Here is a 13240-nt window from a genome sequence, read left to right as displayed (position 1 = left end):
ACGATGACGCTCAAAGTCTGATTCACCCGGTCTGAAAAATCAGTCAGCTGCACGAAGATGTGCTATGGGATAGATTGACCCAGGGCGATGTGTATGGAGAAACGCTGCATCCCCAGTGCAATTATCATTCCCACCTATCTGATATCTTCCATTCAAGCAAAACAAGTCTCTAGCACTGCTAAAACAGACAGCTCTCCTCTGTGGCTCTGCGAGTTCAAAAGATGGTTTCTTTCTTGTGTTTCTGGGGCAAGTGTCCAAACGATTGAGGGAAGAAGAATGGTATCTGTTGTCATCTGTGAAAGCAGATTTTACGTGCGGTATGGAGCTTGATCACATACGCACGATGCCAGAGCTATGTCATGAAAATTTGCCGGACCCTCACAATGGAACTTCCAGACAAGCATTTTTTCAAGGGCAAGATGGAAATTCACCCTAAAAACATTAGCGGTCAAATCTATAGCAGGTGGGTTAATCTGAGTGAAAATGCTCTTGCGTGCACAGCCCAACAATTGGGGCAGTGTTGTCGGGCACACAAACTGTGCCCCCTTGTTCAGTAATCCTTCAACAGATCTTTAAGACAAGCTAAGGGACACCTACCAAAAGAACCAGAGAGGAACCTCTACACTAAAGAAAAGTGAAACTTGAAACTCCCACCTTAAAGTTGAGGTTCCTTGCTGCTACTTGTTTCATTTCCATCCAAACAGACACGGACACATATATGTAATTACATGCACAACCCTGGATATTAAGGAGGTCGTAAGCATTGCTTTCGCTATTAGCTTTGGCTCTTACCTGAGACTCTTTTATTTTCATGGTAGCCTGATTCTTTGGTTTTGTTTAGCTTGCTTCACGGGCAAATTTTATCTTCTTACTGCTGATCTGTATTGAGTCAGGTTTCCCGCATAGCCAACATGTACATTGATAACAAAGAATAATGAGGATCATCAGATTGTCCATTGAGGACAGTGGATGGAACGTGTGATTTCAAAGGAAGGACAAAGCTGACATGGAATTGCAAAACATTCCAAAAAAAAGAAATAATCCAATATAGAGGATGACAAGCTTTTCGTGTCGTTTAGCATACAAGCTGTTGATGTGAATTAAAATATCACTATAGTACTCAAACAGAAGGGCAAGCTAGGCAAAACTGCCCGAGCAAAATTTTCAGCTATGATAAACTGTAAGCATTTGAGTGAGTAATTTTGGCGATGACAATACACAAGATACAATGCCCTGCTCATATTTATTGTGGGTTTGGAGGCCTGCCGTTTGCTACAGCAACCCGTGAACCCCATTCTAACAGCTCTTTACTGGTATCATCTTTGTGTAAAACGCACTCTATGAAACATAGGCAGTCTTTCTTGTCTCCTTGAGCTGTTGCAATAGCTTCTATAAGTTCCTCCTCTGTTTTAACCTTCATCAAATATATCAACACGTCAAACAAAAATCAACCTTCCATATCACCAACACTCAGCATCTTCAGCCTTCATATCTTTAACAATAAGCATGCACAAACCAATTATAAGCAGATATATACACAACAACAGACAAAGCCTATCCTGTTTTCTTTGCTAGAACATCATCCTTTGGCAGAATGATTATGCTAAAAGTGGCAAGACCAGAAAGCATTTAACCTCTTAACCATGGTATGTGCAGGGAAAAGAACAAAAAGGATACAGCGATTTTATTGTTTTCGATATCCATTGAACTCTTACTAGCGAAAGGCCCCAAAAGTAAAAGCTAACTAATTGAAGTTCCACACCACCTATCACACAACCATACATTCCATGCATTGGGAATGACGGTACTAACAAACAGATGCTTGGCTGCCCATGTAATGTCCTCAAAACTGAACTTGAGACTGCACATTAAGAAGGGCAAAATTTGCGTTTTCCTACTGCAACGGAGACAGTGCAGCCTATGACTAGCATGTACGACATATCATTTGATGGCCCTTGTTCCCCTTCCCATTTTGGGCTGCCATTAGTGACGGCAGACACCATTCCCATGTGACTTGCTAGTCCTTCCCACCACACATGAGATATTTCATGCCACTGAAATTGGACCACTGCTGCCCTAGACTTTATATCATATCCAACTGAGCCTTAATCAACCCTTTGAAGATCCTCGGTACAGGTATTCATCAGAGTATCACCAAGTCCTGAGCTAGAGCAAAAGTTCACGCCCCTCCCTCCCTGCTCCAAGGATGGTCTTCAAGATTGCCTCTCTTCAAGTCAAGATTAAGGGTCAAGGGAGAGGCAGAGCCCCACAACCCATGACCAGCCAAGGGTCAACAACCTTATTTTCAGGGGAACAAAGACACGGACAGTTGGACGGAGTTTGTCCAGTGTCCGTGTCTTTGGTCCTCTGAAAAGAAGGTTGCCAACCCTTAATCATCGCAGACACATTTTAGTCACAAGATCGCAATTCTCACTAAGGAAATAATCATCGCAGCATGTTTAATAATGTTGCTCTGATAACTCTCCGCTCTTGGCAACCTTTGAACTTGAAAAGTTTGTGTGCCTTTGGGCATTGGCAATCCTCTAGAGTGAGGCACAGCTGTTGAAATACTTCGGGGTAGTATTGGTGAAGGATCAACTGTGACTTCACAAAGTAGGCCCATACAAAAATCACATACTCTTCCTAGTACCCTTAGGGCCTGTACACCCTGCACATCTTTAGCCACACTGTGAGAGAAGATAAAGGTATACTTGTCACCTGCTGGTTATCTTGATTCTAGTGGTACCTTTACCTTGGTTCTAATAATACCTTTACCAAACCCTACATGAGGCCTTCATAGGTCTTTTAAAGAGGAACTTCAAAAAGCCTTCACAAATCTCTTGAGGCCTCTGGAAAACTTCAAAAGCATACTCCTCGAAGGTTATTTTATATGGCATACCAAAAATGTGCCTTATTTCGTCTTTAAATGCAGATATCTTTTGGGCTAAATCATTCCCATGCAAGAAGATGAGATTGACAATGTGTCATGAATGGTTGAATTTTCCTGTAGTTAAGCTCGATTGCATTTGGCAGAGAAATTACCTTCACGGTCCAACAATTCCCCTCTCCATTGTGGAAAGCATCGACCACAGCAGTGTAGTTCCAGTTTTTAATGACATTATAAGGTCCATCATGTATCTCCACTTCAATCGTGTACCCTCCATTATTTATGAGAAAAATGATATTTTTCTGGTTACATCTGATCATCGTTGACACATCTTGTGCTGTGACCTGCTCACAAGTTCAACAATAAGGGGTATGTAGTTTGAGAAGAGGCACACATTCGGGGGGGGGAGGGGGGCGGGGGGGCGATACGATAAGTAATATAAGCAGTACACCAACCTGAAAGCTACCATCTCCAATGCATGCTATCACGCGCTTCGCTGGGTTTGATTGGGCATAGCCTAAAACAGCACCCACAGACCAGCCTATGGATCCATACTGCATTTGAAACTCATAACTGCAATAACCACATGGAAATCATAATAGTTTCAAAGTATTCCATCAGAAACAACCAAAGAGAGCTAGAGATTGTGTGACAAGGCTAAAAAACATTGTACTGACAGCCTTAGGATGCAGAAGAATTGAAGCTGCATATTAATTAGAGCATAATCCAAACTGAAGAAGTCAAAACCGCATTTATTGCGTGCTAACATTTTCTGAAAGTTTGTTGTGTTTTACCCCGATTTTCCCAAGTGACTACATGCTCAATAGGCTGAACTGCAGGCTTAGTTGTTCTTAGACAGCGTAATGTTGAGCGTATTGTCAACTCGCAGCTTAAGCTTTTCGAATTTCTGTTCAGGAGTAAGAAAATTTGAGATTTCACTCACCCGCATCCTTCTGGCAGCTTTAGCTTTTGACAGTTGAACCAAGAGTCTCCAGTTTCAGCTATCACGGCAGTGTTAGTACTCAACATCCTCTGCAGACAGTGGATACAATCAATTTTCTGTGTATTTTTGACACTAATCGTTGTTCCTAATATTTTAAAGCGTTGTATGCTATGAAATAACAATTCTGCTCACCTGGATGTGGCTAAAAAGCACGTTCACTCTCAATGGATCACCTGGAGAGGCCCTGAGAGGTACACCGGAAGGAACAAATATGCGCTCGTAGTTATCATGGGCGGTTGTATTTTTCCTCACCTTCTTTGAGAGGGCCTTCAAGAAATCCTTCATATATACACAACCAAATGCTGGCCCATTGCCGATAGTAACCCGATCAGGCTGCACGATTATTGCGTTTTCCTTTTTGAACAGTAAGGAGTAACCCACTGAACTATAGTCATTAAAGATGGGACCAGCAAACAAATAAGCATCTGCCGATTCGACTATCTCCAAGCAAAAGGAGGAACTTACTGCACCCCAGTAAGTGCCTATAAAGCGCTCATGTGTCTCTGGAAACAGTCCCTTGGCAGATGGCATCACTGCAACGGCATAACCAGATTCATTGGCCAACTCTAGAAAGGAACTTTCTGCCTTAGCCACTCGGAGTTTAGAACCTCCCACTAAAACTGGCTTTACTGCCTTATTCAGAAAGTCTGCAGCCACGTGTACTGCTGCCTCCAGACTCTGAGCATTGCTGAGCCTGCTTTGACAAAGGCATGCCTAAATTAGGAGTTCCCATAGTTGTTAGAAACTTAGATCAACAGAAAATGGTCATTAGATCAACACAAATGGGGAGACTCTAACGTTGTACCAAAATGTCCTCCTTATGTTTGTAGACGTACCTCGGTGTGAAAGAGCAAGGGACGAGGTCCTTGCTGAAAGTAGAATGAGGAAGCCCTGGTAAGTTACAACTAACACTGATGTATACCGGCTTGCTCTCTCTGAAGGCAGCATAAATAGCGCCGTCGATAAGCTCACGGCCACTATCAAGGTCCTGCACCACCGCCTGTATTGCAATGCCTAGAACAATCAGAGTTACTGAAATCACGAACTATGTATACAGCGCCTAAGATAGACTATTGCGCTTCACATCCTAGAGGAACTCATGACAGTTTTCAACGGACCTGGTAACAAGTGACTTGTTGGAAGCAGCGGAGTTCCTGACTGAAATCTGGAAGGCCTATCGTATGATGTAGAATCCGATTGGTCCCGTAGTCATTCGAGTTCGGGCCACCAACGATGCAGATTACAGGGAGGTTCTCACTATAAGCCCCAGCAATCGCATTGATCACGCTGAGGCCGCCCACTGTGAAGGTGACGACACAGGCCCCTACACCTCGGGCTCTGGCATAGCCATCCGCGGCGTAGCCTGCATTGAGCTCATTGCAACATCCAACGAGGCGCAAGGATGGTTCAGCCAGGAGGTGGTCGAGCAGGACGAGATTAAAGTCGCCGGGCACCGCAAAGACGTCCTGCACACCGATTTCAAGGAGCCTGCGAGCTATATGGCGACCCATAGAGGAGCAACCCTTGTCGATACGCGCGTAGGGGTACTGGAGCTGCTTGGCGCAGTCATTGGAGATGGAATGAGCCATGTTGAGAAGCTCAAATCGTGCTGGGCTGTGGGGTGTGGAAGCTCTGAGCTCTTTAACGATCTTGTCTCTCTCTCGATCTAGACAAATTCTATTCAGCACTGCAGCTAGTTACGTCTCGTCCTCTCTCTCTCTCTCTCTCTCTCTCTCTCTCTTTCTCTGTATCTCTGTCTCTCGATATAGGCAATTTCGCAGTTCAAATTCTACATATGGTTACGTCTCTTCTCCTCTCTCTCTCTCTCTCGTTCTCTTTATCTCTGTTTCTCGATGATCTAGACAATTTCTACTCAGCACTGCACCTCAAATTCCGCCGGAGCTGTGGGCTGTGAAGCTCTGAGCTCGGTCACTCTCCCGCTCTCTGGTATCCGTCTCCTGGCTAACGTACGTTTACGTGTGTATGTGTGTGTGTGTGTGTCTCTCTCTCTCTCGAGCTGGGCAAATTCTACTCACTGTACTCAGCACTGCAGCAGAGTAGCTTATATGCAATCTAGGTGAAATCTTCGATCGATGAAGTCGACGTACTGGCAATGCGGTGGTGACTCAACACGAAAGTTGACGCGGTGGACGATGTTGACAAAAACGTTGTCCAGGCACCCGGATTTTCAAAAACCGTTAGCGGTCCTGGTTTTTGTTGCCCACTAATATCTTTTATAATAATAAACAAACAAGGCCCCAAAAAAAAGATATTTTGAAATCTATGAATGGCCCAAAAAAGGGAATTTCCTAATTTTCTAACCCCATTGAATTACATTGGATTACCCAACAGAGCTCCTAGTTTTTAAAAAGCAATTGCTTGCTTTGGCCTACATGAGCAATGGGAGATCTTGCCTCTTGACACACTTCTATTTAGTTGGGGGACCACGGGTGGGGGGTTTGCTAGTGGGAAAGTCGCTTGCCATAAGTAAAGCATGTTAATTGTCAACATTGAGCCTATAAATCTTTTTTTTTTTAACTTATGAAAGAAAAAGGAAGACCAAAGCAATAACATGGCGAAAAAGTAACTCCCTAGATTTTTATGGAGTTCAAATATGATCCAACAAGCACAATTACACACTAATCATAACTACTTAAATTAAATGATGGAGGTCAGACTCTAGTAACCATGACACATCCATGTGCGTGTGTGTGTGTATGTGTGTGTGCACGCACGTGCATGTGTGTGTTTCGGGGGGGCGAGGAGAGGGGTTACATGCACACGTCCATGTGAATGCATGTGTTGATCTTAATTGATTCTCGCATAACTCCATTATTCATTTGCTCACCTACATAACGCATTAACCTATAATGCTCCAAATTTCAACAAATTAACCTATTTCCTCACCTTCTAAGAAAAGGGGCATTTATTCTCATTTGAGAATCAACTTCTTTACTAGGGTAGATAGACGTCCTTGTGGCACGAAGGGAGTAGATGAATATTTTATCCATAAATCAAAGAGAGTAAGAGACCTCATCCACTTGCACCCTCACTAATGTTCCCTTGTACATAGGAATGAACATGAATGAGTGATGAATGAGGGAGTGTATTAGGCACTTACTCATTTTACAATTGGTTATGCTTCGATTCTTTGCACACAACCATTTTAATGAGCAATTGACAGATTGATGTGTGGGCTCGTCTACTAGGAAAAGGGTGGTCACCTCTCTACAACAACACTTCCTTTTCCTAGAAACATTGTCAAAAATATTCAATAATATCTCTAGAATCATATCTTTTGAACCTTTTGTGATTCATATACTTCTGCTTTCTTTACGTTTTGTTCCCTATGTTTCATGTATTTTAGAATAAGATTCATGCACTTGCTCTACATTATGTGCTCGCCATAATGGATACTTCATGGAATTGGGGTGAAGTAATATAGCCATTGTAACAAATAAACCAAATTGTAGTAATTGTATATATTACGCATCGAGCACAAAATGGACACCCAAAAGGAAACATCGAAGTGTACTTGCTCAAAAAGCTCACTTAGACTGAGTCTTTGCATACAACCATTTGTTGAGATATGGTGCCATGTGCACATAGATTAAAGGCTAAAGTATGGTATGGGAATGTATTAAAGTAGCCACCCTAGAATGTGGACTACATAATGTGGAGATGTGGATCAAGGATATCCACAAGGAGAGATGTGGATTAGAGGATCCCACAAGTGTTGACTATTCAAAAGGCTCTCTCTATATAAGAAGCCTATCATGTATTGTTGATCATATAGATTGCAATAGATTGAGTGTTTGTTACCCTATGTCTCTCTTGTGGTGCTTTGATCCTCCTTGATCCCTCACTTTGACATGGTATTAGAGCTCCCTTGCCTTCCACTGAGGCATTGCAATTCCTGAGAAAGTGAGAGTGATCGAGAGATCAAGAGTGTTCTTGAGTGATCGTGAGGATTCTCTTCCACTGAGAGAATTTCCATTTTCTCAATAGAATTTCCGTTCATTTCTTAGAGATTTACAAAGAGGGAGATTCATTCTTAACATTCTTGATTCAATTCTATTGGGAGAGTTCAGATAGATTCATGAGAGAGAGAGAGAGAGAGAGAGAATTGTTCGAGAGAGCTTTCTTCTTTTTTAGGGAAAGAGAGACATCTTCTATCACAAAGACAGAGATACTGTAGATCCAAGCTTCCATAGCCAAGAAGCTACAAAGGGCATAAGAAGCCAAGTGCCACAACCACGGGCTCTAGCAGCCTAAATCTTCAGCTACAATTGGCTTCAACAGAGCCTAGGTTGCTCCACTGTCAATTGCGCTTCAACGGCCAGTGACCTTATGAGCTCCCTAAGTCTCATATCCACAGTCAATGACCTCCACGGGTTGGCACCTCCACGGGCTCCAGCGACTCCCCACATCCACGCTTCTAACAGCATATAGCACTGAACAACTACCTACTAGCAACCAAGCTCCATAAGCCACAGCCTCGCCATCTCCAGCCGCCTACACAGCAACTCCACTCCATGCACATGGGCTACAATGCCTTCTTCATACTCCAACAACCCTGTAGCCTCCTCCTTCACCGAAAACCCACGTTGCACCAATGAGCGACGCACCCAAGATCTCCATTGCCATGCCCACGCCATCATCGTCACATAAGACTAGGCAAAGTTTTCTCTCCAAGGTTAACAACCTTAGGACATGTGGAATTTCCACATCATCATCCATGTGGCAGATAAGACTCAATCTTAGTCTTGTTAACTTAACCCACCATGGTTAGAGTTAGGGTTAGTTATGCCACATCAGCATGCATAGTCAGCAGTGCCACCTAAGCACAGTCCCTTTGTAAGCATAGTCCTGCATGCAGCATATGAACCCCTAAACCACATCATCAATTGGACCCCTCTTCTTCATAAAAGGAAAAGTGATCGCGTGTTCGAGCTCTACACGCCTGTCAAGTCAATTTCATTGTATGTAATTATACACTGCCAGATTTAAAAGTTTCTTCAATTGGTAAGACTTTGCAATGGCAATATGCACCCCAACTATTAGAAGTTCACAGGGGAAGGATTTCACACCTGGTCTACACAAATTAGGTATCTCTTGACGCATCACAAACTTTGGAAGATTGTAAAAGAAGACATACTCACTGCACAAAATGATGCCTGGAAGGAAAAAGATGAAGCAGCACTATCACTCATTGGTTTGCACTTGGGTCCAAACATAATTCATCATATAGACTCCAAGGATCATGCCAAAGATGCATGGGATGAGTTGAACACAATGTTTGGTGCAAAAGCCAAAAACCAAGAAATTCATCTTAAGATTGAATTCTATGGTTTGCACATGAACTTCAATGAATCCATGGCACAATTTGTCAACAAAATCAAAAGCATTATGACCCAACTAGAAGGCATAAATGCAAAAGTAGGGGGAAAAGATGCACTTGCAATTCTCCTTAAAAGCATGCCTGTAGAGTACAATGCACTGACAACCACTTTAAAGAATCTACCAGATCCAAAGTTTGAGGAATGTGTGTCCTCTCTTCTTGAAAAATAAAGAGAGTTGAAGGCATCGACATCGACATCAACATCAACACGCAACAGCAATAATCAAGAACAAGCATTGTTTAGTAAAACATCCACGAAGTATTACCATTGCGGAAGGATGGGTCACTATCAAAGTGAATGTAGACTGAAGAACAAACCAAAGTGTCACCATTGCAAGAAGCTAGGACACAAGGAAGAAGATTGCAGATTGAAGAACCAACAGGGCAACTACATGGAGTCATCATCAAGCCATGAGCAGAATGACAAGAACAACATATATTGAGAAGCAGCATCCTTGCCACCTTTAGCCCACACGTTTGTAAATCAAACCTGACCACCTGAGGTAGCCACGTAAGCACCCACGGTAGGTATTGACATATAAAAGCCACACTTGACCACCTTATGTAGCAAGGTATGCACTAAGGGGAGGTGATGGAATGTAAACTCACATCTAACCACCTTGCGGTAGCCGATGGATCATGGCACCAAGGGGAAGTGTTGGGATATGGTGCCATGTGCACCTAGATTAAAGGCTAAGGTATGGTATAGGAATGTATTAAAGTAGCCACCCTAAGATGTGGACTACATGATGTGGAGATGTGGATCAAGGATATCCACAAGGAGAGATGTAGATCAGAGGATCCCACAAGTGTTGACTATTTAAAAGGCTCTCTCTATATAAGAAGCCTATCATGTATTGTTGATCATATAGATTGCAATAGATTGAGTGTTTGCTACCCTATGTCTCTCTTGTGGTTCTTTGATCATTTTAATGATGATTAACTTTAGGATCCATGATCAACTATGCAAAGGGTGGATGAATAAGTCACCCATTTTTTTTCCTTTAAACAAAAAGTGTCGATTCTATTATGTGGGTGGTCAACCCTAGCAAAAGAAATACCATGATACAAAATTTGGTCCCAATGGGCAAAGTCCTCGACCTTCGCTACATGCAGCACCCCTCACCCTTACCCACCTACCATATAGCCCTCTATATCATCCAATGCATTACTAACCACCTGATCCTCCTCTCTCAACATTTTGGCAAAATCTTTCAAGTACGTCCTCACCGTTCTGTGGATCATAAACTCTCTCAGTGCAATGCCTATCAGTTCAAGCTATTGCGGACTTCCCACACGCCTAGGAGGATGGCCGCTCGGATATATGGCCAACTGGCCACCAAGGTGGACGTGATGTTAAAAACATCCCCAAGCAAAGCTCTGCGCCAATTGCTACCCAGGAAGAACCTTCTCATTAGACCTGATGCTCCAATGGCCGCATCTCACCTAGACCTGCCTCATAACTACACAGCCCCACATGGTGTGCAGAGGGTGTGCAGCTCTAATTCCTTAGCTTTACAAATTACCACACAAGGTGCATGCCGGGTTCAACATCACCCTCTTTGACAATCTGCCTCTGAGGGGGAGGCATTTATGCGTGACTTTCCATAACAAGAAGCGAGCGTTCCCCACCTTATAGTGCTTCCAAATTTCTCGCATTTGCGCACCACCTTTACCTGCATATCCACAAGCCACTCCGGAATAGGATCGTCGCTTGTGCAAATTAGGAAGGCCTTTTTCCAGCTACATCTGGAGCTAAAGGCTTTGCAAAACCAATCAATAGTTTCAAACAAGTGGTTTACACTGCCTTGATCTTCCAGCAACATCGACATCATATCATCCGCAAACAATTGTGCTGCCATGAGGTTCCCGGAGGGTAGCTAGATCCCTTTGATCAGCCCTACCTCTACCTTTATCTTTAGCATGTGGATGACAGGAACTGTTCCCATCGTAAGGAGCAGGGGTGCTAGCAAGACACCCTTGTCTTACCTATCTTTTGAACTCGTATTTGCCAACCACCCCTCTGTTCAAGAAGAGCATCACTAAGACGTTGCTGAAAGGAGGTCAGCAGACAAGCCTAGCAAACCCCTACCAAAATCCTAGGCAATCAAACACTACCAAGAGGTAGTCCCATCTCACCCTGTCATGGGCTTTATCAAGGTCTAGCCCAAAGAAGAGAGCCTGTTGACCCATTTGGTATCGAGGCTAGGACGTTGAGTATGTTTTCAAATATATCATGCCTCTAACAAACCCGTTTTGTTGGTGGTTCCCACAATGGAGCAAAGCCCCCTAATCCTAATAGTGATTGCTTTAGCGATGATCTTGTATGAGACATTGAGCTGGAGATGGGGCGCTAGTCTCCTAGGTTTCTTAGGGAACAACTTGATTAAGCTCGCATTGACGTCTTTGGAGAGAGACACTTTCACAGCTACATCATTTACGATTTGCATCAGGCTATTGCCCATCAGATCCCAAAAAGCTTGATAGAATTCAATGGTGTCCAGCGCCAGCTTTAACTCCTCTTCAGAAAAAGGTTTACCCAAGGTCTCCCTTTGTGTGTCAGACACCCTGTAGTCAAAGCCGTGAAGAATTTTTTGCATGCTGTCGTGCCAATCCACCATCTGCACTGCCTCTTCACCCACAATCAGGCTTAACTGTTGATGGAAAACATCCGCAATGTGCCCGTACTTTGAAACCAAGTTTCCATGTGCATCCTCTAGCCTATCTACCACTTTCCTGACCTGCTTTCACTCGCATATCTGGAAAAACGGCTTGGAAGGACAATCCCCTACCTTTAGCTATAGTTGGCGGCCCCCTGCATCTTCGATTCCTTTGGAGCTTAGCGCTGACTCCACCTCGATCAGTAGGGTCTCCAAGATTGGGTCCACTGGCGCATCCTAAATGGCTACTTTGAGGGCCTGATGGGCTGTGGCCAAGCTGCCTCCCAGGCTCCTTCTATCCTCGCTATACTACTTATGAAGCTCCTTGGCTTTATTATGTACCCGCCTAATTGCCAGATTCCATAACTCACTGGGGTCCTGTGCCTCCTTTCTCACTGCCTTCCATACTTCCCGTACCTGAGTACAAATCTTCTTTGACTACAACAATGTGTTGTTAAACCTGAACGGGATATCTTTCGAACGCCCTGCCTTGGTTAGAAGATAGAACTTCCATAGCATGGGTTGATAATCCAAAACACAAGTACCCGCAATCACCTCCCCTTTTGGTGGGCTTCTAGTTGGTCCAAGTAAAGCCTTCTAGACCCCCTGAACACAAGTCTCTACAATCCATCAGACCCAACAACAAGCACAGCTCCTCCCATGCACCAATCTCCTCCCCTAGTCTAGATGGCGCTTGATAAGACATGTCCTCCGGTTCTTTAGTGAAGTTCCAATCACCTGCCACTAGCCAATTACTATCCTTTAGTAGACTTTTACATGCTTCCCAACATCTGGCCCGACTCGCTGAATCATAAGGTGCGTAGACACTCACGACCCCAAACATGCAACCATGTAGCTCAACCAAAACAGCCATCAGCCATCCTTCTTCATCTTCTATCCTCAACTGTGCCCCAAGAATGGATGACACAAGCACCGTTGTGCCCTCCAAACCTCTATGCGGTGAACTGACAAAGGCATCATAGCCAGCCTACTTACACATGAACCAAAACCCATCCTGAGACCCACATTTCACCTCCTGCAAAAGAACAACCTCTGGCCTCAATTTCCTAAGAACTATCATGCACCTCCTTTGCTTCACCTAGTTGTCGTTGTAGCACCCTCTAACATTCACGTGAGCAAAGCCACACCTGTCAGATCCTCCCACACTAACAAATCCACTGATCGCCTAATGTGTAATTGCCTTATAGGCATCTTTGAAGAAGTTGACTTTTTTGTCTCTCCTCAACTCGGCCGACCTTGCCACCTCTTCGATTAGCTTGCATAGGCTC

The 13240-nt window shown here is 43.9% G+C and overlaps 1 protein-coding gene across 2 annotated transcripts; it reads right to left on the bottom strand.

The window, feature by feature from the left end:
• Nucleotides 1-1026: 1026 nt before the first annotated feature.
• Nucleotides 1027-5987, bottom strand: LOC147903585 (pyruvate decarboxylase 2-like). 2 transcript variants are annotated; one of them, XM_087400096.1, is made up of 8 exons: nt 5776-5987; nt 5009-5583; nt 4727-4890; nt 4023-4584; nt 3831-3919; nt 3343-3460; nt 3043-3231; nt 1027-1414 (listed from the first exon to the last, which is right to left on the bottom strand). In XM_087400096.1, the coding sequence occupies exons 2-8, from the start codon at nt 5477-5479 to the stop codon at nt 1244-1246; spliced, it is 1764 nt and encodes a 587-aa protein (XP_087256222.1). In that variant the 5' UTR covers nt 5480-5583; nt 5776-5987; the 3' UTR covers nt 1027-1243. The 2 variants fall into 2 exon arrangements, with proteins under 2 accessions (XP_087256222.1, XP_087256229.1); XM_087400103.1 differs by having other exon boundaries at nt 5009-5577.
• Nucleotides 5988-13240: the final 7253 nt, after the last annotated feature.

This window comes from Dipteris shenzhenensis, chromosome 3 (genome assembly GCF_047967505.1).
Source record: "Dipteris shenzhenensis isolate YYH24624 ecotype China chromosome 3, Dip_SZ_1.0, whole genome shotgun sequence".
Lineage (NCBI taxonomy): Eukaryota > Viridiplantae > Streptophyta > Polypodiopsida > Gleicheniales > Dipteridaceae > Dipteris > Dipteris shenzhenensis.
The sequence above is the reverse complement of the archived record's forward strand: the minus strand, read 5'-3'. Positions and strand labels throughout refer to the sequence as shown.

Excerpts from the sequence above, each read along its gene's own strand:
- LOC147903585 (XM_087400096.1), bottom strand. The coding sequence starts at position 5,479 with ATGGCTCATTCCATCTCCAATGACTGCGCCAAGCAGCTCCAGTACCCC. Across the intron at positions 4,891-5,008 it reads AACAAGTCACTTGTTACCAG|GCGGTGGTGCAGGACCTTGA; the intron begins GTCCGTTGAAAA and ends ATTGCAATACAG. Across the intron at positions 1,415-3,042 it reads GGAATTGTTGGACCGTGAAG|GTTAAAACAGAGGAGGAACT; the intron begins GTAATTTCTCTG and ends TATTTGATGAAG.